Here is a 27,737-nt window from a genome sequence, read left to right on the forward strand (position 1 = left end):
GAAAATTGATGGGAGAAAACTTCTAACTTTGGGGGCATTTGATGACTGTCCATTAGAAATTTTTCTGAAATTGGGGAAAAGACCTCACGTGATTATACACTTGCCATCACGCTGGTGTAAATATTTACTAAAGTATCAAATGTGTAAAAACTGGCAGGTGAAAATAGTCTAACAGTGTTGACCAAGCAACTTGGAAAGTGTAGTGAGCTAAGCTATCAGTTACTCTATATCAAACTGCGCTTCACTGCACTGCAGCTACCCCCAGAGAAATGTAGCACGCTAAGCTACAGCAACATGGCAGAATCAGTTTACTACATCAAGATGTTTTTGTTTTCATTCAAGCAACTTCATTCCAAGTCAGTGCTATCTCAGCTGTCAGTGAAACAGATAGGTAGGAAAAAATGCTCAATTGCTAATTAAAGAATGTGCTTTCTGCTCTCACTGCTCCAAAAAAAAAACATGGCAACAAAAACAAAAACAAACAAACAAAACATGTGCTGCACATAATAACAAAAAGCAGATGTCCCGAGTGTGTGTATGTTCATCTGTGTGTGTGTGTGTGTGTGTGTGTGTGTGTGTATGCATGCGCATGCACCAACCTGTGCTTGAATGGGTGTGTTCAATTTAGACATTTGCAGGACAAACTGTAAGTTAACTCAACATTTAATAACTCAACGCAAATCACTGTAGCAAAAGAATAAGAATCCAGACTCCCTCTGGATCAGTTCCTCTCTATCATCACCCTCTGTCATATTTCCATCAAGTGAACTCAAGCTCATGTGTCTGTACTCCCCTGCAGCAGAGACATTGTAGGTCTGAGCTATTACGTGATGCCACCATCAAACAGTAGTGCTTCTGTCAGCTACACATGCATGGCCATATATGTGGCTGCTCCACGGTGTTTGAGCTTCAGAAATACTTGGGGAAATGTAGCTTTTTAAAATTTTGTAAAGATTTATGTAATCTGTAGGAGCCATTGGGCTTGAGGATGAGAGCCATATAGGGAAGGAAATGAGAGGGTGCTGACAGACTTGGTTTTGGTCTTTTCATGGGATTTGTTGACAATGAGGAAAATAAGCATTAACATTAGTTACAAAGCATACCTTTGGAAAATGTAACATTTTCATTCTGTGTACTAAAAACCCTCTGTACAGCAGCTTCAGTATCAGCCTTTATACACTCAGTTCAGTCAATCCTTAGTCCACATACAGTACAGTGTGTTGAAAAGTGACACAAATGGGTGTGAACATGAAACCTTCATTTTTAAGAGTCCACTGTTTCTTGAGGCTTTGACCCATAAATAAATGAATTTTTACAAAGAAACTTGAAAAAAAAAATGTTTCCAGATGCATCTTCCTCCCTGTGTCATCTCTGTCTGGTTCCTCTGTGAAAAGTGAAGCACAAACATTTACAGATGCTTCGTTTTGCTTCACGTTTACTGAAAAACGCTGTCTTTGTCATTCAGCCGTCCCTTATCATTTGCACATTCATGTGTCTTTTTCCCCTCCTCTTTCGGCTCCTCTCTGCGCTGGATTCCTTCATTTCCAACAATGATGCATTGCCACATATTTTGTCTCTTTCTCATTCTCTCATTATTTTATCTGTCTCGGTCCACCTTTCACTTTCTGTTTTCATGGTAAGAGTTTGATGAATGATGGAATAAGTATAATAATACCATTTTTCTTAACATGTCTGGCTTTGATATATCAATATATCAACATCTAAAAAGATTCAAACAAAACTATATTGAACGCCATAGAGCTTTCATACTTGGGTTTTGGTGACAAAAAGAATGAGTGCAGAGATACGAGTTGTACTATTCTAGGCTGACGAGACCACAGTGTGTCATATTATCCTGAAGTCTGTCTTCATCCAAAAAATAATGATTAAAAATCTAATAATAATAATAATAATAATAATAATAATATACTGTCGAAACAGTGTTGGTGACCTTGGAATCATAAAGTTGCGTCTGACTTTTGGATTAAAAATAGCAAATTGTTAATATTAGAATCAATTTCTGAAATGAAGCAACAAAATCTGCCATACAAAGTGCACATTAGCTAACCCAGCAAGCTTCAGCAGATGTTACCAAACAAACAGTCCCATCCGGTGAAGTGACAGTTAAACATCAGACCAGCCAGCAACAGATCTCACAGTAAAACTCTTATCAAAGTGATGCTGGAAAGTGTTTAGAGTGAAAGAGATATTTAGGTGTGGATGATTCAAAATGATGACATCTCAACAATCATCATGTTTGGGTAACTGTTCAGTATTGGTGCAGGCTGGAGCCTCCTCCTCCTCCCAATCTAAATGTTTGCTGGGCAGCTCTGTTGTAGAAAATCTTGTCAGTGATGTTGGATTCTTATGATATTTATTCAAAGAGGAAATCATTTAACTCTAGAGGCAGATCTAACTTTAGATTTTTGAAAACAGGGCAGAAAATCAAGTTCAGAAAAGTCACATTAATGTGCCTCTGTAGGTTATGAAAACATGAGCATTCAAAATCTTAAATCTACCTTGAACACAGATGAAGCTTTATAATCCCAAACTCAAAGGACATTTTCTTCTCTCTAACTCAAACAAAAGCCTTCGTGAAGATCACAATATGAACCTGTCTATCTTCATTGGATTTTTTCATCTCACTCACACTTTGCCTCCCACACACACATACAGTCTCACGAGAGACACAACACATGATGGAGCATCCTGCGTGCATCCCTCACACACACGCTCTCTTGGCGTGCAGCATCTCGATGAGCAGGTTGTTGCAGGGCACCTCTCCACTCAGATGCTTGTAGCACAGGTAGTCCTCTGCCTGAGTGCTCAGGGAGCGCAGCTCCGGCAGCCGCACCACCAGCTGGCTGAACTTCTCCTGGAACTGTGGGTAGGTGGACAGGGTGTACTCCAGCAGAGCCCCGTTCACCTGCTCCTGGACGCCCTCCACGAATGCCTGGTCCTCCAACAGCTTCACATCTGCACACATGCAGAGGATGGACATGCATCACTCAGTGAGGACAAATATGAGCCTGCCAACGTGTAGCAGAGCCAGCCATATACATCCCTCAAACTTCAAAGACCTTAAAACTCATGCTGTGCATCCTAACACTGTTCATTTCCACAGAACTTCATTTTGGACTCCAGTGAAGGCACTTTGGATGGATTGGAATATCCATCCATCCATCCATTTTCTATACCGCGTATCCCTTTCGGGGTTGCGAGGGGTGCTGGAGCCTATCCCAGCCGTCAACGGGCGAGAGGCGGAGTACAACCTGGACCGGTTCCCAGTCGATCGCAGGGCACAAACACACAACCATTCACACTCACACTCACACCTAGGGGCAACTTCAGAGTCACCAATTAACCTAGAGCACTAGGAAGTCGGAGTACCCGTAGAAAACCCACGCATGCAAACTTCACACAGAAGGGCCCGACCCGGGAATCGAACCGGCAACCTTGTTGCTGTGAGGCACGCACATGATTTTTCCAAACTTAAATCTAATTTAGAGGAGATAAAATGATATAACTGGATTTTAAGAGGTTAATGATCTGCATCGTCGAAAAGATAAAGGAGCAAGACACAAGATGTGGTGTCATTTTATCACAGATGTGTCTTGTTTCATAGATCTAAACTGTGCTTTCCATCAACCTGCTTTAATGCATATTCTGAATTTCACTGAAAGAGTTTAGTATTGTATTTGTATTTGAAAATATGTCTTGATATCACGGGAAAGTTTGCCATTTTAACAAAGAGAAGATTTAGGTTTAGATCCTATTCAGGGTAGTGTAGATACTCATTTACACAACAACTATTTCAATAAAATGGTATGACCTAACAAGAAACAGAAAGGTTAAGCAGCAAGGATTCCCATTCTGAGTGTAAAAGTTCTTCCTGGACTTTGAGATACTAGTTCATTAAAATAGTTCAAGTAATCTTATCTTGAGTTTGAGTAACTGTAGGTGTTGCATCTCAGTCTTCACCAGGAAAAGGAGGCTTATACTCAGGCTGTGTTTCAAAGCAAGAGAAGTATTTTAGAAGCATTTTTTGTTCTATTTGTTGAAATTATCTTTACATCTCAACAGCAATCAGTAAATCAAGTGCTGTCTGTGGCTGTCCCACACCACGCTAAAGCAATATATGCAGCCAAAATGTCTCAGTGCTAAAATGCCAGCTTGACAGCTGTGAGCACTACCATTTTCATTATAAAAATGTCAGGTGTTCTCTGACATGAGGATGAGACCTGACAGTTACAATTAGTTGACGTACATATGAATTCACACACTGATGACGCAGCATCGGGAGCAGTTTTGGGGTTCAGTATCTTCCCCAAAGATACTTCGCCATGTGGACTGCCAAGGCCAGGGATCGAACCACTGACCCCCTGATCGGTGGACGACCACTCTACCTACTGAGCCACAGCCACCAAACGAGGTAGTTTCTGCGTTCCAGTAGACCTGAGCCAACAGACTCTGTCAGCAGCTAAACCAGTAACACAAAGCCTACATCCACAGCAGTGAGCAGTCAGGCACCCAATTCAGACTGAAAGACTGAATCGGATTTATCATGAATATCATGACTGCTATTTAGCGTGTGTTTATATGATTGTGGAATTTAACCGAGTTGTTCATTTTAATATTTGTTGAATACATAAATGCAATTATCACTACTCTTCTCTTGTGGACTCGTTCTCTAGCAGGAGTCAGCCAGTGCGATGGTTTTGGAGAGAGGCATGAAGGGCGGAGATGGGACATTTCTGTTGCCTGCTTTAAAATGTAGTTTACTCTTGCAGGTTTCTCCAACTTTACCAAGTCCAGCTTTAACAACTGAGCCATCACCATGACAACTGAGCAAACTGCATACCGTTGCGTGGACTGTGAGGTGCTGTTGAAAGAAAAAAAGGCTGGAAAGTGGACCTTGATTTAGGATCACTTTCGACAAGGTTCCTGTTTTGTTTTGCAGATTCTTTTAACAATTTGCTCAAAATGTGCACATTTGGATGGAAACTTTTGGCCTTTTGGAGGGTTTTGGCAGTATGGGTTTTTGAAGGCTTATACAGATAATATATTTGCACTCACAGTGCTTTGCTGTTCAAAGCCAATATTCAATATAAAATTTCCATTCAGAGAAATTCCTTTTATTTGTTCCAGTATGTTAGTGTAACATTATGTAAGTGAATATTAAAGAAGACACAAAGAAGACATAAAGCTGCTTTAATGTTGCATGCAGCCCATTCATTTAATGCACAAATCATGGCTACTAGATTTTATGGTGTATCTATTCTTCATGTATGAAATAAAGTGAGTGCATAGAGGGCGTAGCTCTGTGTGTGTGTGTGTGCAAGTGTGTCTGTCTGTCTGTCTGTCTGTCTGTCTGTTTGTGTGTACGTATGTGTGTGCGTGTGTGAGACAATAGCCAAGCCCTCCGGTAGACTGGCATTCAGCATCAGCTGAGCCCATCTTAGAGACTCCATTCACACAGTAATTAAATGTTTTGAATCAATGTTCTGAATCATCTTTTCAAACTGCTTAAGGGCAATTAAATGACCCCCGACAAACCTGACTCTGAAGATGAGGGAGAGCGCGAGCAAAGAAGCCACAGGCAAAGACAGCAAATATTTTCTGCCTATGACAAGTGCTCTCACCATTCAAAAGCTCTTTGTTCCCCGCTTTGCTAGCGCTAAACAGCAAACACTTCTGGGAATCTGGGCAAGCCACATCTATGCTCTCTCCATCTGTACAAGCCACTACATGAATGTTGGCCCTGCCATCGAATGACAGACCCATCCATTACGCTTCTTTTGAATGCCATTAGTGGACAATGGAGGAGGATGTCTTTGTTAATATTGGCTTTGTCAATCCTAGAAATTTAATTAAGTGAATTTATTGGAGGAAAAAGGCCAGTTTGGAAGACGCTTGTAACCTTACAGATAAATAGGTACTGCAGATAATTTGCAATTGTGACATTTTTTTCATTAAAATGTCAGTGTTGCTATTCAAATTCCGCCAAAGCACAGCATCAGTATAGCCCTGCAGTCCCATGAAGTTGATTGAATTTTACATCCAAATCAGCTATTCTTCTGAAAACTCAATCTATAGTCTGCACATATAAGATCAGGCCTTTAAAAATACATTTCTTTGAAGAAAGGCCAATCATAGATGAATCATTCTTACTTATATTATGAATGTTTAAAGGAAGAGACTCTGTACTGTAAGCCTATATATTAATACTGATTTTCCATTTTGAGCTATTTTGGCCTGACAAACCTCAATACGTCTGATATATGCTAAAATGACAGCATTTCTTTTATAACATTTTATTTTTGCCAGATGATGATCAATAACTACGTCATTGTTGGCTTTTTCTATTCAGTACTTCATCTCTGGCTACACCATCTGCACATACATCACAGTGATGAAGCACAAACATGAGGCTGACTCACTGGGGTTGAACAGCAGGAGGAATTTCAGGCAGGCAATCTCCCTGCGGTCCACCTGCAGGGTGCGCAGCCTCGCCACCAGCTCCTGACCCCTCTGTACCAGACTGGACAGAGTCGTCTCAGCTTGGGACAGGATGAAGGACAGCTCGACCTGAAAGCATAAGCTACGGGTTCATTTTCTAAGTCTCTTAAATTCTTGAGACCCTCATGTACATATTGTTTAATGGTTGCAGAGAAAAATATAGAGGCATGAGAAGTCCTGTAATTCTCCTGCTAATGTTTTCCAGTATCAGGTACATACACAGTATATCTGTATTATCTTCTGAACAGATGGGAAAACAACAGAACATTTCTTTACCTCTTTATCTGATGTATATTGGGTAAATAGAACTGATTTGTATAAATGAATAATTGTTTTAGCAAAATGGATTTTGTATGATGTTCAGCTGTCAGTATTTCAAACCTGAGATATATCAAATGATGATTATCAGTATTCTACAGTATGTGAATAATTCACATAAGCAGCTGTATGCTGATTTGACTAAATACATTAAATGAGAAATAAGCTTAATAGAGGCACAAAACTGTAAGAGTGCCATGGCCTCATGATGTTGCTAAAAAGCAGGACCCACTTTAAGGTTTTTATCAGTTGATAATGCTCTTTAGTGCTACATATTGCCAAACAATTTTCAAAATACATTAGCACCAGTCAGAATCATTTCCTAAATATGGTAATTAGGACATCATCAAGACCCCCTTATTATTCACCTATTTGGCATCATTTTAAAACTGACATAATATTAAAAAATTGTCTTCAGGAATCTATTTACTTCATTCAAACCATTCAACCAGCTCTAGGAAGGCTTCTCCAATTTAAAACTGATATGCCGACACACTATGTAGACTAGCATATGACATGCCTTTCACTGTCAGTCCACCTCTTACATAATAGAGTCTCCTCATGAAGCATGAAAGTATGGAATATCTAACATTTGATTTTGTCTTCATTCTAGAGATCCTTCCACAGAATAGGTGTGGTGGGTCACCATTCCTTGCAGAGATACTGACTGTAAAAGAATTTCACTTTCATCTGTTCTGGGGGGAACACTATATATTGTACATCTAGTTTTGGCATGAAAATAACCACATTTGAGAACGCAGCATTGTTATCAACCTTTTGAGTCTTATAAATACCTGTATAGTGATTTAAAAATTAAATAAATAAAAGATTCTGAACTTCTTAATTTATTTGGTTCATTTTGGTCCATTTGTTAGATCAAGCAAACGAAATAAACACTGATCTCCATTCTGAAACAACAGTGCAAAGATTTCAAACAGCCTCTCTTTAACCACATTTTGAATGCAGCCTGGTGCAAGTAAATGAAACAGGCAGTGGGCTGATGGGAAGTTGTGTGAGGGAGTTGTTACCTCCTGGCCGGTCACCAGCAGGATACTGTCTTCCTGTCTATGTTGCACTTGTCTGAAAATGTGATCCAGGACCAGAAGTTCAGACCAGCAGTTATGGAGGAGCTTCATTTGATCCCCCACCTTCAGGAAACACACACACACAAACACAGAGAGAGAGAGAGAGAGAGAGAGAGAGAGAGAGAGAGAGAGAGAGAGAGAGAGAAGAGGAGGAGGAGAAGGATTAAGAAAGAGAAAAACAAAAACATATTATCTTAAAGCACGTCTACAGTCTGATGTTCACTCTGTTCAAACACATGTATCTTTTTTCTGTCTTTGTTGTGTACTGAAAATCAATATTCTTTGAAACTTGCAAATAGTTCTGATTATTCTTCTGTTTCTGTCTCCCACAGCCTCTATGTTCATATTGTATGGAAGAAATCAATATCCTCTTTTTAAATGTATTTTGCAATTGCATACTTTGTGTTGTATTTATTGTGGTCAATAGAAAGGTCTCACACAGCTGAATTCCATCAATGTAAACTCACTTGTTCATTAAATTTGATTCCAGTTTAAATGAATAAAAAATACTTTCTACCCTACTGTCATGCTAGTAATCCAGAGCCAAGTCCCTCTGAAATATGTGACAAAAGAAAAATGAAACAAATGAAAAATGATGAGAGCATAAAAACAAGGAGTGAAGAGAAATGCAGTGACGCTCTGTGATACTTGTGTGCCCAAGTGTGTGTGTGTGTGTGTGTGTGTGTGTGTGTGTGTGTGTGTGTGTGTGTGTGTGTGTGTGTGTGTGTGTGTGTGTGTGTGTGTGTGTGTGTGTGTGTGTGCGCTGATGTCTTGGGTGTTTGTGCTATGCTGTGTATTTACGAGCATCGTCTCAGACCTGTTCAACCTGTGGACCTCTCCCTAACCCCCACCTCTTCCAGTCACATCTGCTCTGCTGTGGAGGATGGGTGTGTGTGTTCAGATTGACCCCCACATCCCACCCCACCCCCCCACTGCCCGCTCAACTGCAATATTGTGTATAAACTGAAGGACACGACAGTCAGTAATTCTGCAGCCACAGCTGCTAATAGGCCCAGAGACACATTCATCTGACACAGAGCTGACAGAATTACTGTCAATCTAAATGAAACTATATATCAGTTGCAAAGCAGAGGGTCCAATCTTGTTGTACACACTCATCTGGACTGGTGTAGAGGTGGGGGTCTGGGTGCACAGTGATAAATGAAAGGGTTAAGGAAGCAAGAGGTCTTCATGACCTCCTGCGCTTCCTCTCCAAAAGGAGTTGGATACTCAGCTGAAGCCAAAAAATCACTCTGAAAAACCCCTTAAATGTGCTGAACATAGGGAGAGGGGCTTTATTTTATCTCCCACATGGATTCTCATTGTTTCTGTCTGTCCATGTTCAAACATGGAACTGGGTTAGACTAATATATCAGGTTATATGCTGGTCAAGTGTCATGTTCTACCTGTGAGAGCCACATTGTATCTCACAGCCATGAAGTAAAAGTCTGTGTGATTGTCACAGAAATTCAAAGGTGTACACTGTAATTATGATTCAGAGGTGATATGTCAGTACACTGTAACATTACTCTGGTAGCTCTTCCTCTACGGCTGGCCAGTAGTGGAAGCAGCAGGCTTTTTTTCTGTACTTGTATGGACGACCTCATAAACATGATGGCAGCAGAACAGAGGTTCTCCTGATGAAAGCCAAGACAAAGTGCTGAAGTGTTAAATCCAACAAGCCAGGGTTTAAGCTGTTTTGAGGGAATGCAGATATTTGTGTATACCCATCATGCTTGGCAAGCAAATCAGTTCCTTAAATTTTGAAGACTTATCAGTTGAGGATGAATATGTTTGAGTGGGATCTGCAGTGGTCTGAGTTAGTTTGGTAGATTTTCAACCATGCACAAGAAATGTTCCATTACTGTGTAGCTGTAACCAGTAGCTATGTTCAGTGTTCAACCAACCCATTCTCATTCCCAGACCAGCAAATACTGGCGCTTTGTCATTACATCACTGTGTCTCATACAGACCTACAAGGTCCACTTTAGCATCTGTATGAGACACAGCTTTCAAAACCCTTCCGCGTCAGTCCTGCCGGAAAGCCTCTCTAAAACATGGGTTGTAAAACACTTACAGTTAGGTTAGGTTTATGCATCAGAACTACTGAGTTATGTTTTGGCATCAAAAGGATTTGCCTAGGTATAAGATGATTCACTTTGGGGATCACTTTTAGTTCCTCATGGAACACATCTTTCCGCCCCACCTTCATCCACTTACAGACTTTCTTGCTCTTTTTTCTACGTCACCTTGCTCTAAGCATATAATATTGATAGGTTTACATTTGAGTTAGTGGAAAGCCCAGTGCATTTCATACTGATGCTGAATGGCACCTTGTGCATCTGTTTGAGACATCAAGGGGCATGACAAAGCATCAGTCTTTGATGCTCTGTGAATGAGACTGGGCTCTATAAGCAGACATAGAAGCAATGTTTGGAGATGAAAAATCAATGCAGAACCATGATGAACTGCTTTAATGTGTGCAAAACAACATACTCTGGTATCCTGAGGACAAGCTATAGGCCAACTAACCAACACATAAACAGATTCAAAACAAACTTAACCTGTGTTGCAGCTCATTAACAACCTGTCTGGTTGAGCTGCAGAAATACAAGACAGGAAAACTGGCAACAGTGATGCATAGTCAGAAGTTCACAGGCACCACCCTGAACCGAGAAGACTTTTTCCATTCAGCCGACCCACACTTATCTTCACTAACTGCTAATCAATACAATGTTAGACTCACACTGGGAAAGACAGATAATGAACTTATCATCAGTGGACATCATTATCTAAGATCTTAGATACAGAAGAAAAATATCAATACGCTGTAAGGTTTACCTTAATTAAAAAGTGTCATCTTTCAACTGTTTCTTCAATTTCAAACAGTGTATCTCTATTTTTTTGTTCAGAGTAGATATCTATTACATCTATTTCTGGGCAAAACTCTTCAAAATCTTATTGGACATGTTTCTTTTAAATTGACTATCTCCAGTATACTACCTCTAGTGGCTGAACATTTATGATGTTTATTGTGTGCATTTCCTCCATGTTCAACAGGTGAATGGAAGGTCAAACACAAGACAGGACAAAGGCCACCTCTGGAGAACTGCAGCAATCAATAGCTTCCATTCTGCTCACAATATTACTACAATGTAGACAAGCCTAGTGCTGGGCTGCAGTGGAGAGCAGACATTTTCCCGTTATCATCTGCATGGAATGTAATTATCTAGCCCAGGGAAACAGCTCTTTCTGCAGGAGGCTTTCTTGGCAAAATATGCACAGCTTTGTACTCACTGTCCATGATGGTTGTCCATTGTACAAAAAAATGTTCCAGCTATCAACAGAAATATTTTAGATGTGTATAACACAAGCTTCTAAGGAGGCTGCACAGTTGTTATGGTGAGAAAAATTATATTACAAATGAGTGAAAAACTGGAAAACTATGTGACCTTTTTCACAATATGTAGGTTTTTCCTATCTCTGAAGGAATAAACCCACATCTTGATTGTAGATGTTTATATTTTCCCGCGTGTGACAATGCTAAATACATTTTCCTAGCTAGCATACCATCATTTTCACTCTTTATCTTCACACACAAATTGACACCAATGATCAAGTCTATTGCAACTGAAACAGCAATGTGAAATGTTTACATCATTCGAGTCATAAGCAAATTAAAACTGGCTCAAAAGTTTGACAGATTTTTATGGCTAACCAGTTATGTCTCTAGGAAAATACACATACACATACTAATTTGCAACAGCATAATGACCATCTCCACCAAGTCTTGAAGAACTTATCTGCAAAACTAATTTCTCATGTATTTCCTTCACTTTCTATCTTTACAATGTAATGTCTGTTCAAAGCAACTGCAGAATTTAAAAAAAAAAAAAAAGGTCATGTTTATAGTTCACATGTTTTTGATTAACGTTAGTGAAAGATGTCGGGCTTAATTTAACACAAATCTTGGCAACAGTTCTGTTTCCCTCTAAATATAACTGAAAAGACAAATTAGTTGTGAGAATTTCAAGAGGACAGGATTGGTCTAACATATGTGGCATAATAAAGACTTGGCCAACCATGTCACAGTGTTTCAGAAAAATTTCAGTGATTGAATAGTGGGTTGACAAAAGAGTGCATACACAGGCAGCTGTTCAGTACTGATGCATGTTTTTAGGTTCTGCTTCAGTAATTTGTGCATGTGTTGGAATGAACATATAAAGAGGATTAAGGGACACCCTGAGACTGCACTTGAACAGGGTTCACATTTTTGTGTTACGCCCCCAGTCATCAATGCTGCAACTATACTCTAGATGTCAAAATGAAAATAACAGAAAGTGCAACCTCATTTTTAAACATGATGACAAGACTGTAAAAGCAATTACTACTTTGTTTTAATGTATCACCTTCCTGTGCAGCACAGGATTTCTCCAATAAAGACAGGGACTCACTCACACTGAAGCTGTTTTTGACAAAAAATGTATAATCACTATTATAAATATAATGTGTAAACAAGTGGACAAGTATATCAGAATGTTAATTTTGTCAACGAAAATTCCAACAATAAGTATTCGTTGACGTCATTTTATTGCATGACTAAATTGTAACGACAACATAGATGAAAAAAATATTGATAACAAAAATTACAGCGAAATCCCTGTTCATCATGCCCTGACAAGTGAAGACGAGACAAAAACAAGTTGTCTGTGTTGGGGCGGACAAGCTGGTTGTTGTTTTCATTTTTAACTAATCACACACTTTTACTGTACATCCAGTCACAGCGCCATGTATGCAGAAAATAAATAGGATCAGCCGTGAGGAAACATAATTGTTTTATTGCACTTTATCTAGCACACTTAAGGCATTATTATATGATTTATAAAAGTATGGTAGGTCAGTCACACATTCCAGCCTACTGACTAAATGCATAGTTCAAAATCCATTACAGTATCATGAAAGAGAAAATTATGACTAAAACAGTTGAATAAAATGAAAAAAAAAAAAACTGGATTCCACAGACTAAATCTTGACAAAAGAAAATAAAAGACTAAAATGTGACTTAAACCAACTACAGTTATCAGTTAAGCGACTATGATTAAAACTAAATTTGAAATTATTTTCAGTAAGTGACTAAGACTAAAACTAAACTTAAAATTATTCTCAGTAAGTGACTAAGACTAAAACTAAACTTAAAATTATTCTCAGTAAGCGACTAAGACTAAAACTAAACTTAAAATTATTCTCAGTAAGCGACTAAGACTAAAACTAAACTTAAAATTATTCTCAGTAAGCGACTAAGACTAAAACTAAACTTAAAATTATTTTCAGTAAGCGACTAAGACTAAAACTAAATTTAAAATTCTTGTCAAATTAATACTGATGTGGATTCAATAGTAATGTGTCATTAAGATCTATATTTTTATGTAACAACTTCCATGATATGACATTTGAGCAGGCTTTCTGCTTCTGTCCTGCATCAGTAATGCAGAGGAGTATTTCAGCCAAGCATCCTTCTAACACGAGCGGTATAAAGATACCTTGTTGTTGTTGGTCTGAGACAACACGTCTCATCAGCACTACAATTTGTTTCTGAGTAAAGGAAGGTACAGAAGAAACAATGCTCTTGGATGTTCAGAATTCAGTCATCATTCATAGTCATTTAAATACTGTAGCTTTGATATTTGAACACTGGGAGAAGATGAAATGTTGTAAAAATCAGTTGTGAATTCGATTCATGCAACAGACAATTTGTCGCATGCGTTTATTATTGTTATTACTGCTGTATTAGTGATGTTGTGTGAATGACCATATTAAAATATGATCATTTTAACATAATGTTAATGTAGACAATGGCTACTGTCTTTACTGACGCACTTTTAATAAATCATCCACTTAAAAGGGTTTGTGTGCTCAAATTACAAGAAAAAAATGATTAAATTAAGTTAATCATCGTTTCTTCCATACTTCTAGCAGGATCTATCCATGCAAAGAGTTGTGATTGTATGTTGTATTTGCTCAAAATGTGAGCATGCCCACCTTCTCTGTCTCTAAAATTTCTACCTTCGATCCACCTAACACACTGTCAGCCATTTAATTTAGTATTTACTTCTGACTGAAAGGAAATTTTGATTGTGTGTTCTGAAGAAATGACATGTGCCGATGCTGTTTCTAGAAAGAGATGTTGAAATTATTACGTCTGCATTCTACTAGGGTGGACACAGAAATCTTTGTGAAAGATATTTCAAAACCTGGACAAATAAAACTAAAAATAACTCCATGGTTAGATGCCACTATAGGTGCATGGAACATTCAGTGTGTTTGAAGTGTGTAGTATGAGGCTCATAGAAGATGTGTGAGGCACTGTGTAGCATTCAGCCAGTTGCCCTAAAACGTGATTCACGGTAAAAGTCTGTGCTGCACTTTGTGCAAAGACACATCTACTTCAGTCTGTTGCCTTCTTGGTGCAAGCTGAGCATCCACACAGACAGAAACGAGACAAAGCTTTACACATGTTTCAGGGATTTGAACATCGATAAGTGATCCAACTCTGTTGATCACTTTCTGCTTAGTATGATCTCCAGCTAAATAGATATCCCAGGTGCTAAGAGTCCTGCTAAAACATGGCTAGAAACACAATTTGAACATTAACCCAGAAACCAGCTGTAGAATACGAGGTGGCTCGGTTCAAGCCCATGGTAGTCCCAGGAATGAATATCAACAAGTGCATAAGTGTGAAGCAGAAAAGGAGCAGAACTGCTCTGAATGTACCAAAGTAAATAAACTGTATTTGATCAAACGGTGGGAGGGAATCTCACCAAATCTCACCAAGGCCAGAATCGACCTTTCTGTTGCTAAACTGTTTAAATGGTTGAATCAGTTTGAGCATGGCTTGCTGAAAGACATTTGTTTGTCAGCACATGACTCACAGAGAAAAGTAAAATTTTATTCATTGTTGTGTAACTGGCCTGATTTGTCAGAAAGGAATTATAATCCTCCATTTTCCTCTGGAGCAGTCAGTGTATTCAGCCATATTATCAGCAGCAGCACCGTTAACCAGTTAACCACAACAACAGCATTGATTTCTCCAGCACTTCAATTTGACTATGTCACTAAATCATCTACACTGTCCAATACAGCATCATGTCACAGTGCTGGGGATGATGGAGGGCAGCACTGATGTATGTCCAATCATTATCCACAGATGTGTGTGCGTGTGTGTGTGTGTGTGTGTGTGTGTGTGTGTGTGTGTGTGTGTGTGTGTGTGTGTGCGTGTGTGTCTGGCATGTCTTACTCATGTTGTGTGTACATGAATCTGTTTACACAGTCACATTGTGTAAAACATCCCTATAATGTAAATCATGAAATTTTAGGGCAGAAACTTGGGATAGGGGTAATGATAGGGTTAGGTTAAGGTTAGGGAAGTAGTGCTTATGGTTGGGGTAAGTCTCCAAGAAGTACATAAACGTGACTCTGTGTGTGTGTGTGTGTGTGTGTGTGTGTGTGTGTGTGTGTGTGTGTGTGTGTGTGTGTGTGTGTGTGTGTGTGTGTGTGTGTGTGTGTGTGTGTGTGTGTGTGTGTGTCCGCTACTGTTCAGCACAGACAGGAAGCACAGAGAACACCAGCCAGGAACAATTATCCTTACAATGCTTAAAGTATTCCACCGCATGGCTAAAACAGTCCTCATTAAGGTAACTTCATATTTTTAGTGTGTATGATATTCATTAAGGATTATGCTGACTTGTCTGTAACATTACATTTAGCAACAGTTTCCATGAATAGAAATAAGCAAGAAAATACAAACATCTCTTTTTGTACATTTCCATTAAACATTATTGAATACAGTGTGCGCTTATGTGTTGATAGTGAACACCAGAGCATATAACCCACATCACGCATGTAAAAAGGTTATGATGCTTAATAATTCAATAATACGTGATGCAGTCATTACATAAAGCTTAATCTTTCTTTTGCTTCTCTTCAAGTAAATAGGGAATATTCAAGTGTTTGTGCATGTGTTAGTTCAATTAATGTCTAATTTTTTTATCAAACAGATCAGAGTTTTTCCCTTCCTCTCTCTAGTCATTACCAGAATGTACAATAAAAGACTTGCTTAAAAAACCATCACAGTAAACACTGATAAATCAATAACTTTATGTTATTATCAGCATAAAGTTTATGTCATTATCAGTTATCAACAATTGATCCAGTAGGTTTCTAGTTTCTGCAGGTTGATTTTCTTAACACAAAAATCAGCTGAATCAATTGAATTGAAAAAAAAATAAATAAATAAAAAAAAAAAATTAATGCCATTCATCCATATCTCATATATTTTTACAATTTGCTATATTAATGCTCATTTGTCATTCACTAGCCTGTTTTTAATTTTTCTTCTGTTTAATGGGAGAAGGTGTACAGCCAGAGGGAACAGCTAGTGCTAGAATTTGTGGTATGGACAACACGCCAATTCACACCACCACTAAGGGAGAGAAACAGAACGTGGCATTCAAGGATTCATAATATTTTGTCCCCCAAACCAGTCGATTTATTGACACATATGAGATTTTTATAACTGAAATCAGGACCACTGACGTGTCAAGGCGAGCAGGCACAATAACAGGAGAGATTATTATTTAAAATCAGTGCACAGTTCCTGCAGGGCCTGTATTGCCCTCATCTCCTAATGCAACATTTCATCCTTTTGTAAACCAACTATCATCTCTGTGAAGTGTAGCATAAATGAGCAATACAAATTATTTTTTTGATGGATGCCCATGTCTGTCTTAAAAATATTTAGTTCCACAAAAATAGGACTGTTTCTGTTTATAGGCTATAAAAGAAAAATGTATGGATTGTGCAGAATGTGTATAAACTAAGGTGAAGAGACGGGAGACAAACTCAAGCTTGTAACTGTGATATAGACGATTACAAAGAATGGAATTTTACATTTAAAACTGTGGAGTGCAACTGGAAATTATGACATTATTCTCCACCATTTAGAACAGGTGCATGCATGCATGTGTGAGCATGAAGATCGAATAAAGGGGTTGGGACTTACTCTGAGCTCCTTGAAGAAGATGCAGCTCCGGGCCCACTCCACTATGGAGAAGAGAGTCTGGTCTGCCATGCGACACATTAGACTGAAGGTGGTGGGCTTGTCCAGCCGGCCCCGACCGCTCTGCTCCTGCTGCAGATGAGCAACAATCTTATTCTGCACCACCAGCTCGTCTGGATCGCAGCGCAGCAGCTCCAGCACCAGCGGCGGCAGGCTGGGCGGCTGTGGTGAAGCTGAGGGGTACATGTCTGGGTAGGGGTATCCTGTCAGAGACTCGGGGGAGCTGGTATAGTCGGGACACTCTGCTTTAATTGCCCTGCCGGGGAAGGCTGTGTACTGGTACTGACTGGTGAGGGGCACATGGGACTGCATGGCCATGCCCAGGGATGGGGGTCCATAGAGGTTGGCCTCGTAGTCTGTAGGGGTGATGGAGCTCGGAGTGGAGGGGAGCAGACTTTTGGAGATGGTGGGCAGGCTGTGCAGGGTGCCGGTGAAGCCGTAGTCAGTCTGCAGAGGAGAGGCCGGTGGAGGAGCTGTGCTCTCCAGCTTGAACCCGTTGGATCGTATCAAAGCCTTCTTCTGCTGCTTCAAGGCCCTGTCTCTCTTGTACATGGGGCCAAATTTATTCCTCCCCCCACGCATGCGGTCTGCGCGCACCGCTGTCACACAAGAGACAACAGGTGAAAAAACACATTTCAAATGAAGCACTTACTCTACTGAACTCCCCTCTACTGCTAAGAGCCCCTTTGCAAAGATCCTTGATCAGCATTGAACTGTAACAGAGAGTAAAATAACAATTCACATTTCACCCTCATCCCCAACTATTCCTACAGAATGAATAGCAGATATGTTGGTCATTTTTGCTTCCCTTTTTAGGGCTGAGATGAATCCCCAGAGTGTGTGCAGCTCAACTCCTTCTTGTAGTCTAAATAGAGCTTTTGATTTAAAACAGGGGAGTCTCTGGGGTTTTATCAGTAAGTCAAGAATGTGTCCTTTTTCTGCTACGGAAGCAGGTGCTTTCCTGCATTGCTGTCTGGGAATTAATCCCATCCCATGTGTTTAGGAAACAACATGGGAGTCACCAGCCCACAAATCAAGATATATTTAAAGGGGTTTTACTGTAGTCATCGTAGGAGATGGTATATAATTCTTTTAAAAATAAAATTAAAATGCCATGAAATACACAAAAACAAATGTGTAACAATGGTCAATAATAATAATAATAATAATAAGTCAATAATAATAAGTCAATAATAACAACATTCGTCCCTATTCATTTCTCTCTATTATTATTGTTGTTGTTGTTGTTGTTGTTGTTGCTTATGTTGTGAAAAGAAGAACTGCTCTATTTTCATAGGGGCTAGTTAACAGTGAACTGTACCTTCTAGCCGCATCCCGACGCTCAGGCACTTTTGGAAGCGACAGAAAGGACATCTCTTCCTCTGAGTTTTGTCTATTTTACACTCCTGGTTCTCCGCACATGTGTACCGCTTGTTGTTCTGCACTGTCCTCTTGAAGAAGCCCTGAAAGACAGACGACACATTAGAAACAGAGGACAAGATAACGGATTTAGAGTGTATGGTATTTAACATTTAAGCACGCAATGAAACGTCGCGATGAAAATGACTTTTGTATTCATTAGAATTTGAGATTACTATGATTTACTCAAAAAAATCCAAAAATTACTCAATAATGGAATATTGTGCTAAAAAGTGCTTAAGGATTCTTTATCTCTGCAGTTTAAATAAAAGAGAAAATACATTTGAAATACCGATCAATCTCTTTATAAGTCAGAATATTTGATGAAGTTCACTTTGAACACTTTGATGTGATCATTAATGAAACTGAACATAATGACAACATTAGTTTAAACAGCAGATATTCTACGGGTTTTGGTATATTGGACTATCAATAACTAATTGGATTGATTTAAAGCTGGGTGACAATGTCGCCACTCTTCACGGAGCTGCTTCGTGTGCCGACGTGTTTTCAGGCCGTCATTGTTACCTTGCAGCTCTCGCAGGTGAGCAGACCGTAGTGGTATCCAGACACTTTGTCTCCACACACAGGACACAGCTCTTCCAGGTCATCATCATATGTGTATTCCATAACCTTCAAAGTCACACCTGGACACACACACACAAACACACACACACACACACACACACACCACCGCATACATGCATCCACCCACCACAGACAAAGCGCCACATTAAGCGCACAATGCAAATATCCCGTGCACAACTTTCTGTCGATAATAAAATGCCGTCTGTTTTTCTTTTTCATTTAAATGGCTTAGTCATGTGTCTTAATTTGGATTAGCTTTAATCTAAGCGAAATAGTTTCAGTTCTGCGTTGTATTTTTTTCTACCCTTTAATATAATTTAATCTGACATAAAAATGGCTAGAGGAAGTCAAAGAAAATAAGAAAATCTTTTTTTAAATAAACTTTAAAATACCCCCGGTGTTCCACGACAAGGGTTAACTTTTTAAACTATATTTGATCGAAATCATACTTTATAATAATAATAATAATAATAATTATTATTATTATTATTATTATTATTACGGTTATTATTATTATTAGATGTATATAAAATATGCATGCGGTATACACGTTTTAAAATGAAGAAAAGCTTTATATAATAAGACCTAAATGAAGGTCATCTTCGTTGCCCAAAACATATGTACATCCTAAATATATTCCTCTAAATTGAACTATTTCAATATACCTCATCTTCGTTGGTGTAGGATATTTTCTGTGTAGGCCTACAAGATGAGAGGTCTTTTTTTTCCCAATAACATTCCCGCAGTTGTTCAATATGAAAGAAACAAATATATGCGCAGGCATCTTTAAAAGATATGATGGTGTACAGATGAGATGATAAAGTCGTATAAAAGTTTCTGTAGCCAATAAATAGATACAACAATAAAACGGAGGCTATAGTAACCTGTGGTCTCCAGGTTCATCCACTCTAGCTAATAGCGACCAATTCCGACACAAATGTATTTTCTCTCTCTCTCTCTCTCTTCAAAGACCCCTTTTTTCATACCCATTAGCGTGACCCCGCAACACGCACTGCTTAGACGTGGGAAGAACTGGTGCTGTGGGTGCTGCAGCGCCCCCTGCTGAAAGAGGGTCAAGCTGCAGACATGCGCAGACCTCTATGCCAGGCGCAAATAATAATAATAATAATAATAATAATAATAATAATAATAATAATAATAATAATAATAATAAACGTGTTAACGTTTTGAGAAATAAATAGCTATACTGAATAACTTTTAATTATTAAAATAACGCTGTGACTCAACGAAAGTTACCTCCTCTAGCTCGCAGTGTAATGTAACTGGAAAAAAACAGCTCAAGAGAAAAGGTTTGATTTATTATGGGCAGCCGCCGCGCGGTGCATTATCATTACGCAGTCATATCACACTGATATTCTGACTTCCAAAATGTATTTGGCGAAATTGAGCTCTTGGGCTGTTTCAAATATTGAGAATATTGTGTGTGTGTGTGTGTGTGTGTGTGTGTGTGTGTGTGTGTGTGTGTGTGTGTGTGTGTGTGTGTGTGTGTGTGTGTGTCAGCGCCCTGTGACAGAGTCAGAGGTTTAAATAATGTAAAGTAACTGTGCTGTTAAAATAACATTCCCGACGGCCTTTTTGACTTGTTTTGTAGTATTGCAAACAATTTATTCTGTCATTTGATTCTGTACATTCCACAAATATTACTGATGCAAAAATATCCCTGAGGAAGATGCCATTAAAAGTCACTTCTTGCTGGGACAGCACTCAAAAATACAATAGATAGACAGATACATTAATGGGTTAAGGTAAATGTCTGTTCTTGTCCGCTTCAAACTAAAATATGGTTAACGTGAATTCACCTCCACTGAATCCATCGAATTAGCGCGCACTTTAAGTCTTGTTCAAACGGCTTATTTCCAGGCTGTGTGAGTGGATGCTGCCTATGGGCGACAGCTGCAGGCACCGGCCTAAGAGGTGACGGATGAAGCCTTTATCACTGAGTATAAAAAGAATGAATCACTCACCCGGTGCGTTTTGCATATGAAGTGATAAACATATTATCACAGAAAGAGTTGAGTTGAGTTGAGTTGAGTTGAGTTGAGTTGAGTTGAGTTGAGTTGAGTTGAGTTGAGTTGAACTGAATAAGAAGGGGAAAGTCAGTTATCCGCGGCAGATGTGCAGGCCGCCGCACTGAGCCGTCAGGCGCCCGCGAGGATGAAAAGGTGATGCAACTCCATCAGCAATACAGGTGTGTGTGTGTAGACACACGGTAATTATTATGATTATGATTATGATTATGATTATTATTATTATTAGTAGTAGTAGTAGTAGTAGTAGCATTATTATTATTACTAGTAGTAGTATTAATTTTTAGATGCTTTTTTTGCATTCTTAAACGATCGGCCTGTTTGTTGTTTTGTTTTTTATGTTGTTTTTTGTAACCTCGCTGCATAACTGGGATTTGAAGAAGTTTTATTGAATTAGGCACAGTCATAACGTTTTGAGTTAATTACTAGGCTACTTATTATTATATACTTTTATTTTGTATTTTATTTTTGGAAGTTGTTATCACTAATATTTCAGAATTTCTGCAATAATTCTTTTATCTTTTTTATACTATTTATTTTATTTAATAAATCTTCTTTAGAAAGTGTCATTCTGTTCTAAATTGGGTTTTTGTTTCGGTTAATTGCCGTTCTATAATGGGACTTAAACTGCATTTGACAATAAGTATTATTGAATTTTTCTGTATTGTGTCTTTATTAGACAAATACTAAAGCCAGTAACTGGAAAAAACAGGTTACGGATCTGTGGGTGTACTGGAGTAATTGTAAGCGTTAAACTGATTTCTCGACTCGATCAAAAATGTCATATCTCTCACCGACATACTGTGAATGCAGAAAGCGGCTGTATAATCAGAGTCACACTTACCGTGAGCCTTGTCTCCCAACATCTGAACAGAAGACCTCAGCCAGTCAGTGATGATTGTCTGATAATTGAAACCTGAATGTAGGTGTTGCTGCAGCCTTGCATGGGCTGAGGAGGACAAAACCAAACCAAAAAAGACCAGTGCAAATCCGGAGGGTCACTACCTATAACAATGATGGTTTAAGAGCCAGTTGGGCCAGTATGTGTGTGAGGATGATCATTGAGGATCGCAGAGTGAAACTCCTCCAGTCCGCTCGCTCTTTACTGCGATTCCCTTATCGCTCAAGTTAGATTGCCATAATGCAATTGGTCGACGCCGAGTCACGTGACGGATGCTCGCTGACTCCTCCATGAAAATGCCTGGACTGATAGAGGAGACGCAGTAAATATACAGACACACCAGGTTAGACTGATTAAATTATTTGGAAAAAGAACAGCCCAAAATGAGTGCACATGTAAAGTTTGTCAGTTTTACATTTAACATTCATTTAACTTTCAAATGAGGCCCAAACTTGATTGGAGATGAGGGTGAATACATCAGGCCGAAAGTTCTTAATACTACTACTACTACTACTAATAGTAGTAGTAGTAATAATAATAATAATAATAATAATAATAATAATAATAATAATAATAATATACACATATAAATGTGTATATAGATAGATATATAGAGAGAGTTGTTTGTATGTGTGTGTGTGTGTGTGTGTGTGTGTGTGTGTGTGTGTGTGTGTGTGTATATATATATATATATATATATATATATATATATATATATATATATATATATATATATATATAGTGTGTGTGTGTGTGTGTGTGTGTGTGTGTGTGTGTGTGTGTGTGTGTGTGTAGTATATGTATAATTCTGTTGACTTCTATATTTAACTGCAATGTTTGGCTGTATACACATGGAGTAGTAACCTCTCATACTGTATGCTGCAGCAGAATTAAAGATGCTGGCATTAATATTAATTGACTCCAACTGGGCATTTTGCTTGGTAAGCACGATGGAAAGTCATTGTTAGCCGGGGCAGGAAGGAGTGGGTGGCTGCTGAGGATCTGTCAGGCAGCCGAGGGTCAATGTGTGGAAGCTCAAACAAAGCTGAGGGTCCTCAACTATAGACCACTGCATAATTTTAAAGACAGGAAACACAAGGATGACTGAAGTCAACACAAAACATTCCCATTCATTCACTGTCTTTGATTATTGTTACTTTCTGCAGTGTCAGCTGGGGTCAGTCTCTGTAGTAAAGTGATGGTTTTTCTATCAGCAGACTCCTCTTCCTCATGAGATTGGGACGCTCACTCTTGGTAAAATTTGTCCTTGATGAGGAGGGGTCCTATGAATGATTGATTGATTGGTTGATTGATTTAGCTTTCCCCTATATATGTTTACCAGAATTGTCCCAGTTGGTCGTTGTATGGAGGATGACAGTTACTTTTTATCCCTTCAGAGTTGAGACAGTTTCTATAAGTCAAATTTCAAAACATTAGATATGTAACCTTTTCATAACATTGAAATGTCTTTATCACAATTTACATAGGCAAATCTTGATACTGATCAATCCTTAGATTTCTTAGCTTCAAAGATCGGCCTCTTAATTATATCTTCAATTCACTCAAAGTTTAAATCTTGTCATTATTATTGCAAGTCCTTATTGAGGACTGTTTACAGTGAGAAACTGCAACAAGTCTTCTTACCAACAGGTTGTTTGTCAGTGCATCCGAGGTTTTGATGATATGTAATTACCAGGGGTGAGGTGAAGACACACCAGTACTACTTTCATTCGAGGTTAGGCAACTAAAACTATGTTAATGTTAGGGGCTGATTATAGCAAACTTCGACTACTGAAGTCAATCACATCACTCTTCCATCCATAAAACTTTAATGGAGGAATAAAAATGTTAGGCTGCTGCCTGGTATGCTGCTGATATTTTTTATAGGTCATTTTGCTGTTCCTGGAACTGAGGATAGAATTAAATTCCTTTGGTCCATTAGGAATCAAATTCAGTTCTTTTAACCTTTTCCTCCATTCAATTTCACAATAATTTTATAATGAAAAGTCAAAAAGATTTATCTCAGGTTTATTTACCTCAATTTCTGCCACATCTTTACTCAGTTATCCTATAAAAAAAACAAAACAGGAAGTGCCTTAAATAATGAAATGAAAGTGTTTCAAAAACATCCCCCTATGAGACATCCGCACTAAAAACTAAATTATAAATTGCAAATCCTCACATTGCTTGACGATGAAGTTGAATATAGAGCTGTCAGGGTGGAAGAAATTGTAAATGGGTAAGGTCCTGGTAAAAGACAGTAAAATAAAATATGTCTTAAAGCCACAGTGTGCAGAAGTCCAAAATTTCTGAATATGGCACCACCTGTTGGTGACCTGTCAAAGCATGGTGGCTGCCTCATTTTTCTACAAAATTGTCAAAGCTTGGCAAGCTATTGACAGTAACTGGTAGTATGTAAGTATGTAAGTAGTATGTATGTGGAATCATTACCACTACCCATTACTGAGTATGGTTTAAGGTTATATTTACCTTAAAAGAGTGTTAATTTAAATCTGTAATTTTTATTGATATAATCATTTTAAATCAATGATGATTAAAAGCCAGTCATTGCTACACTTTCGCCATTCAGAACTTTCTATAACAAGTTTTGGTAGTAACTGATGCAGGAACTTTCCAACAGCTTTATGCAAAGATTAGTAAGCTAAATGAACCCATGCCCTGTCCCTGACAAAGTGATGGAAAGAACTTGCACAGCACATCTCTGCCATTAGACTGTTTGCTCAGCAGAGGGTGCGCAATGGGAGTTCTATCTATCAATCTCTTTCACCCCTGACCTCCCAGAGTCACTGCAAGGTCCTCGATTAGCCTATATCTACTCATCCGACTATTAGGGAGCACATCCCACAAAACAAGCCGGGCCAACTGGAGCAGGAGGCCCCTACTGAGCCGGGCCCTCTGTCACTGGGGCCAAGAAATATGGCCTATCTGCTGTTTGTCTCTGGCATGATTTTGTTTTGCAAGTGTGCTGTGGCTACAGGTCAGTGGAGCCCCAGCATCAGACAAGCTCTGTCTCTGTCTCACAGATATATTTGTACAATAAATAAAGGGGAAGGGCTAAGGCCTGGCTCGTGTTTTGACTTCATCATTTATATTTTGTTCATTTTGTACCCCCACACCAACAACCATTTTCTGCTAAAGTGGCAGGATCTTTGTGGATAAAAGAAGATAGCACTGCAATCACTCTGGGTGAAAGCTACAAGAGGTTCTCTGTTGTGCAGAATTTGAAGATAATTTGTAAGATTTCAGATTCTGAACTTGTTGATCCCTTGTTGATCAGCTGCCTTCTTCTCCTCTCCAGTGAAGAACACAGTAATGACTTGGTTTGCTGGTAAAAATAATCAACTAATTTATTAAGAAACAATTGCCATGAGTATTGCACTTATTCAGAAGCACAGCTTCAACAGCAATGTTAAATAAGTGAAACAGAAAAATGTGAAAAGGTCATTTCAGTTGGATCTTCGCAAAAAAAGGTCACTCTTCATGCCACTGCAGACCCACAGTGCAGGTAGACATAGTCCATTTGATTGTGGTCAGTATGCATCATTTTCTCTATTTGTTATGTAATACATTGGCATACATGTGTGATAGAATGGGATTATAAAACTGCTTGGCTGAATACTCAGTTCTGATTGCTCCAAGGGTGGGCATTAATTCTCTGTAAAGTGGCACCTCAGTCTGGCCAAACTCAAATGCGATATCATTGTAGGGGTCTATGACCTTTTATGGCTATGCAAATATGAACGTAGTTGAACTACCAGCTAACTACTGCAAAATGTTTGTTAACCTTCTCACGTATTTACATGTAGTTCACTACTCATTAATGCTGCTGGCATCTATTGAAGCCTTGCAGTCTGGCTAATGTATGCTAAACTCTGGCTCAACACGTCATGATTCAATACTTTTGTATACAACCTTTTTGTCACCCAGTGTGAGTGGACATCCAGTCCGAGCTGGGTCACCAGTCAGCCAAGAATTGTTGAGTGAAATGATAACAGATACTAAAATAAATTACAAATATATATCCTGTTTAAATATAAGTTTAATTTACTGCAATAGATGACTTTGTGAGTTGCACTTGTGAAGCCTTCGTGTAAACAAACAAAAATTATGTCTCATATCACATTATTGTTTCAGAGGTTAAGATAAGATAAGATAAGATAAGATAAGATAAGATAAGATAAGATAAGATAAGATTTATCCTATGCCAGGGAAAATCAATTGTCAAAGCAGCAAAATAGTAGGACAAACAAGACAAATAAAAGATACAAAATAAAATCAACAATAGATAAAAAGATACAAAATAAAAGAGTAAGAATAGGCTTAAAAAAAAATGATAAAGCTTATAGTTTGGACTTGCTCAGGCTTGCCTTGGACCAGCCCCTAGTTATGCTGCTATAGGCTTAGACTGCCAGGGATCTTCCCATGATACACCCCGCCCCTCATCTGACAGGTTCTGGATTGTGGATCGTGGTTGATTTGAATTGAACTGAAATGCATTGTGTGCAAAATATTTTAAAGCAAGCATAGTTTACACCTACATTTGCTTGCTATAAGTCGTCTTCTTCACTCCCTTTGTTGAGTGCAACAGTGTGAAAGTTCATAGGGTACCTGCAAAATGTGTTCATCTGTGGAAAATAGAAAATATTTGCATTTTGACTACCAAACTATAGTAGTTCATTAATGATAAAACTAATGAGCAAGTACAGATATTGTTAATGAAAATGATCAGTCTGTCTGCTTGACTTGAAGGTAACTAGGGACAGGTTTACTAGTTACAAGCAAGCAAGGACAGAATTGTGAGTGTAAGAGATGTTTTGTTGCAGAGAAATTGTATCTGTAGATTTTCAGTTTTGGCAGTTGGTGTCCATCTGATGCAAACCCCAGTGTACGAGTTTTGTCATCCTGCTGTCCTTGCCTGCTATGCAGTCAGGCTACTTCCTAACATGGAGACAGTTGGTTGACAGTATTGTTACACCTTGGAAGTTTTTGTTACTATCATTGTTGGATTTTTTATTGTATAACCCATTTTGAGCTAAGCATACATGAAATCAAGGTTTTGTTCTCAAAAGCTGCCTAGTGATATGATTAACATAAGACTAATCAACATTTCTGTTTTTGACTCTAATAATCTTCCATTTAAATCACTGCATACATTTGAGAACATTACCAAATACCACTGATCCCATCATTGGCCTTACCAATAAAATGTATTTATTTTCAAATCCTCAAGAAAGGCCTGTCTTCCAACTGTGATACACAACCACAACCTTTATATTTAATTAAATGATTCATTTCTACCACAGAGGAGAGCTGATTGGACAGGTGAGAGCACTAGGGCTTCGTGTTCCACAACATGAGAAGAAGAATACTGAGATTTTGTGCTAAACAGCCTGCATTCAGTGTCCTCTCAGTCTGTCCTTGACTAAGACAGGGTGCAACCACAATAAACCACTTAGAAAAGGGAAATTAAATAGAATGACCACAATAGCCTGGAGAGAAAGCAGACATGGCAGGGGTTTTCCTCTGTGTCATTCCACAAGGTCAAAACAAAAAACCCTAAACTCTCTGATCCCTATAACACACAGCTTCTTGAAATTTACTCAAGAAAATGAATTCAACCTGTCAACTGACCTGCATTAGTACTACGCTAAATGGTGGATTAATTGGAGAAGATAATAAATCGCTGTTAACTTGTCTGATTGACTCATGCCCCCTGCTGGTAT

At 38.7% G+C, this 27,737-nt stretch overlaps 1 protein-coding gene across 2 annotated transcripts; it reads right to left on the reverse strand.

Annotated features, from left to right (window-relative positions):
- Positions 1-2,722: 2,722 nt before the first annotated feature.
- Positions 2,723-27,203, reverse strand: LOC139332446 (steroidogenic factor 1-like). Of its 2 annotated transcripts, none has more exons than XM_070964409.1 (7): positions 27,177-27,203; positions 18,985-19,089; positions 18,359-18,500; positions 16,981-17,636; positions 7,866-7,985; positions 6,441-6,588; positions 2,723-2,976 (listed from the first exon to the last, which is right to left on the reverse strand). In XM_070964409.1, exons 1-7 carry the CDS (start codon positions 27,201-27,203, stop codon positions 2,723-2,725), a joined length of 1,452 nt encoding a protein of 483 aa, XP_070820510.1. The 2 variants fall into 2 exon arrangements, with proteins under 2 accessions (XP_070820510.1, XP_070820509.1); XM_070964408.1 differs by lacking the exon at positions 27,177-27,203 and adding an exon at positions 21,937-21,958 and having other exon boundaries at positions 18,985-19,103.
- Positions 27,204-27,737: the final 534 nt, after the last annotated feature.

The sequence above is a fragment of the Chaetodon trifascialis genome, chromosome 6 (genome assembly GCF_039877785.1).
Source record: "Chaetodon trifascialis isolate fChaTrf1 chromosome 6, fChaTrf1.hap1, whole genome shotgun sequence".
In the NCBI taxonomy this organism is placed as follows: Eukaryota; Metazoa; Chordata; class Actinopteri; order Chaetodontiformes; family Chaetodontidae; genus Chaetodon; species Chaetodon trifascialis.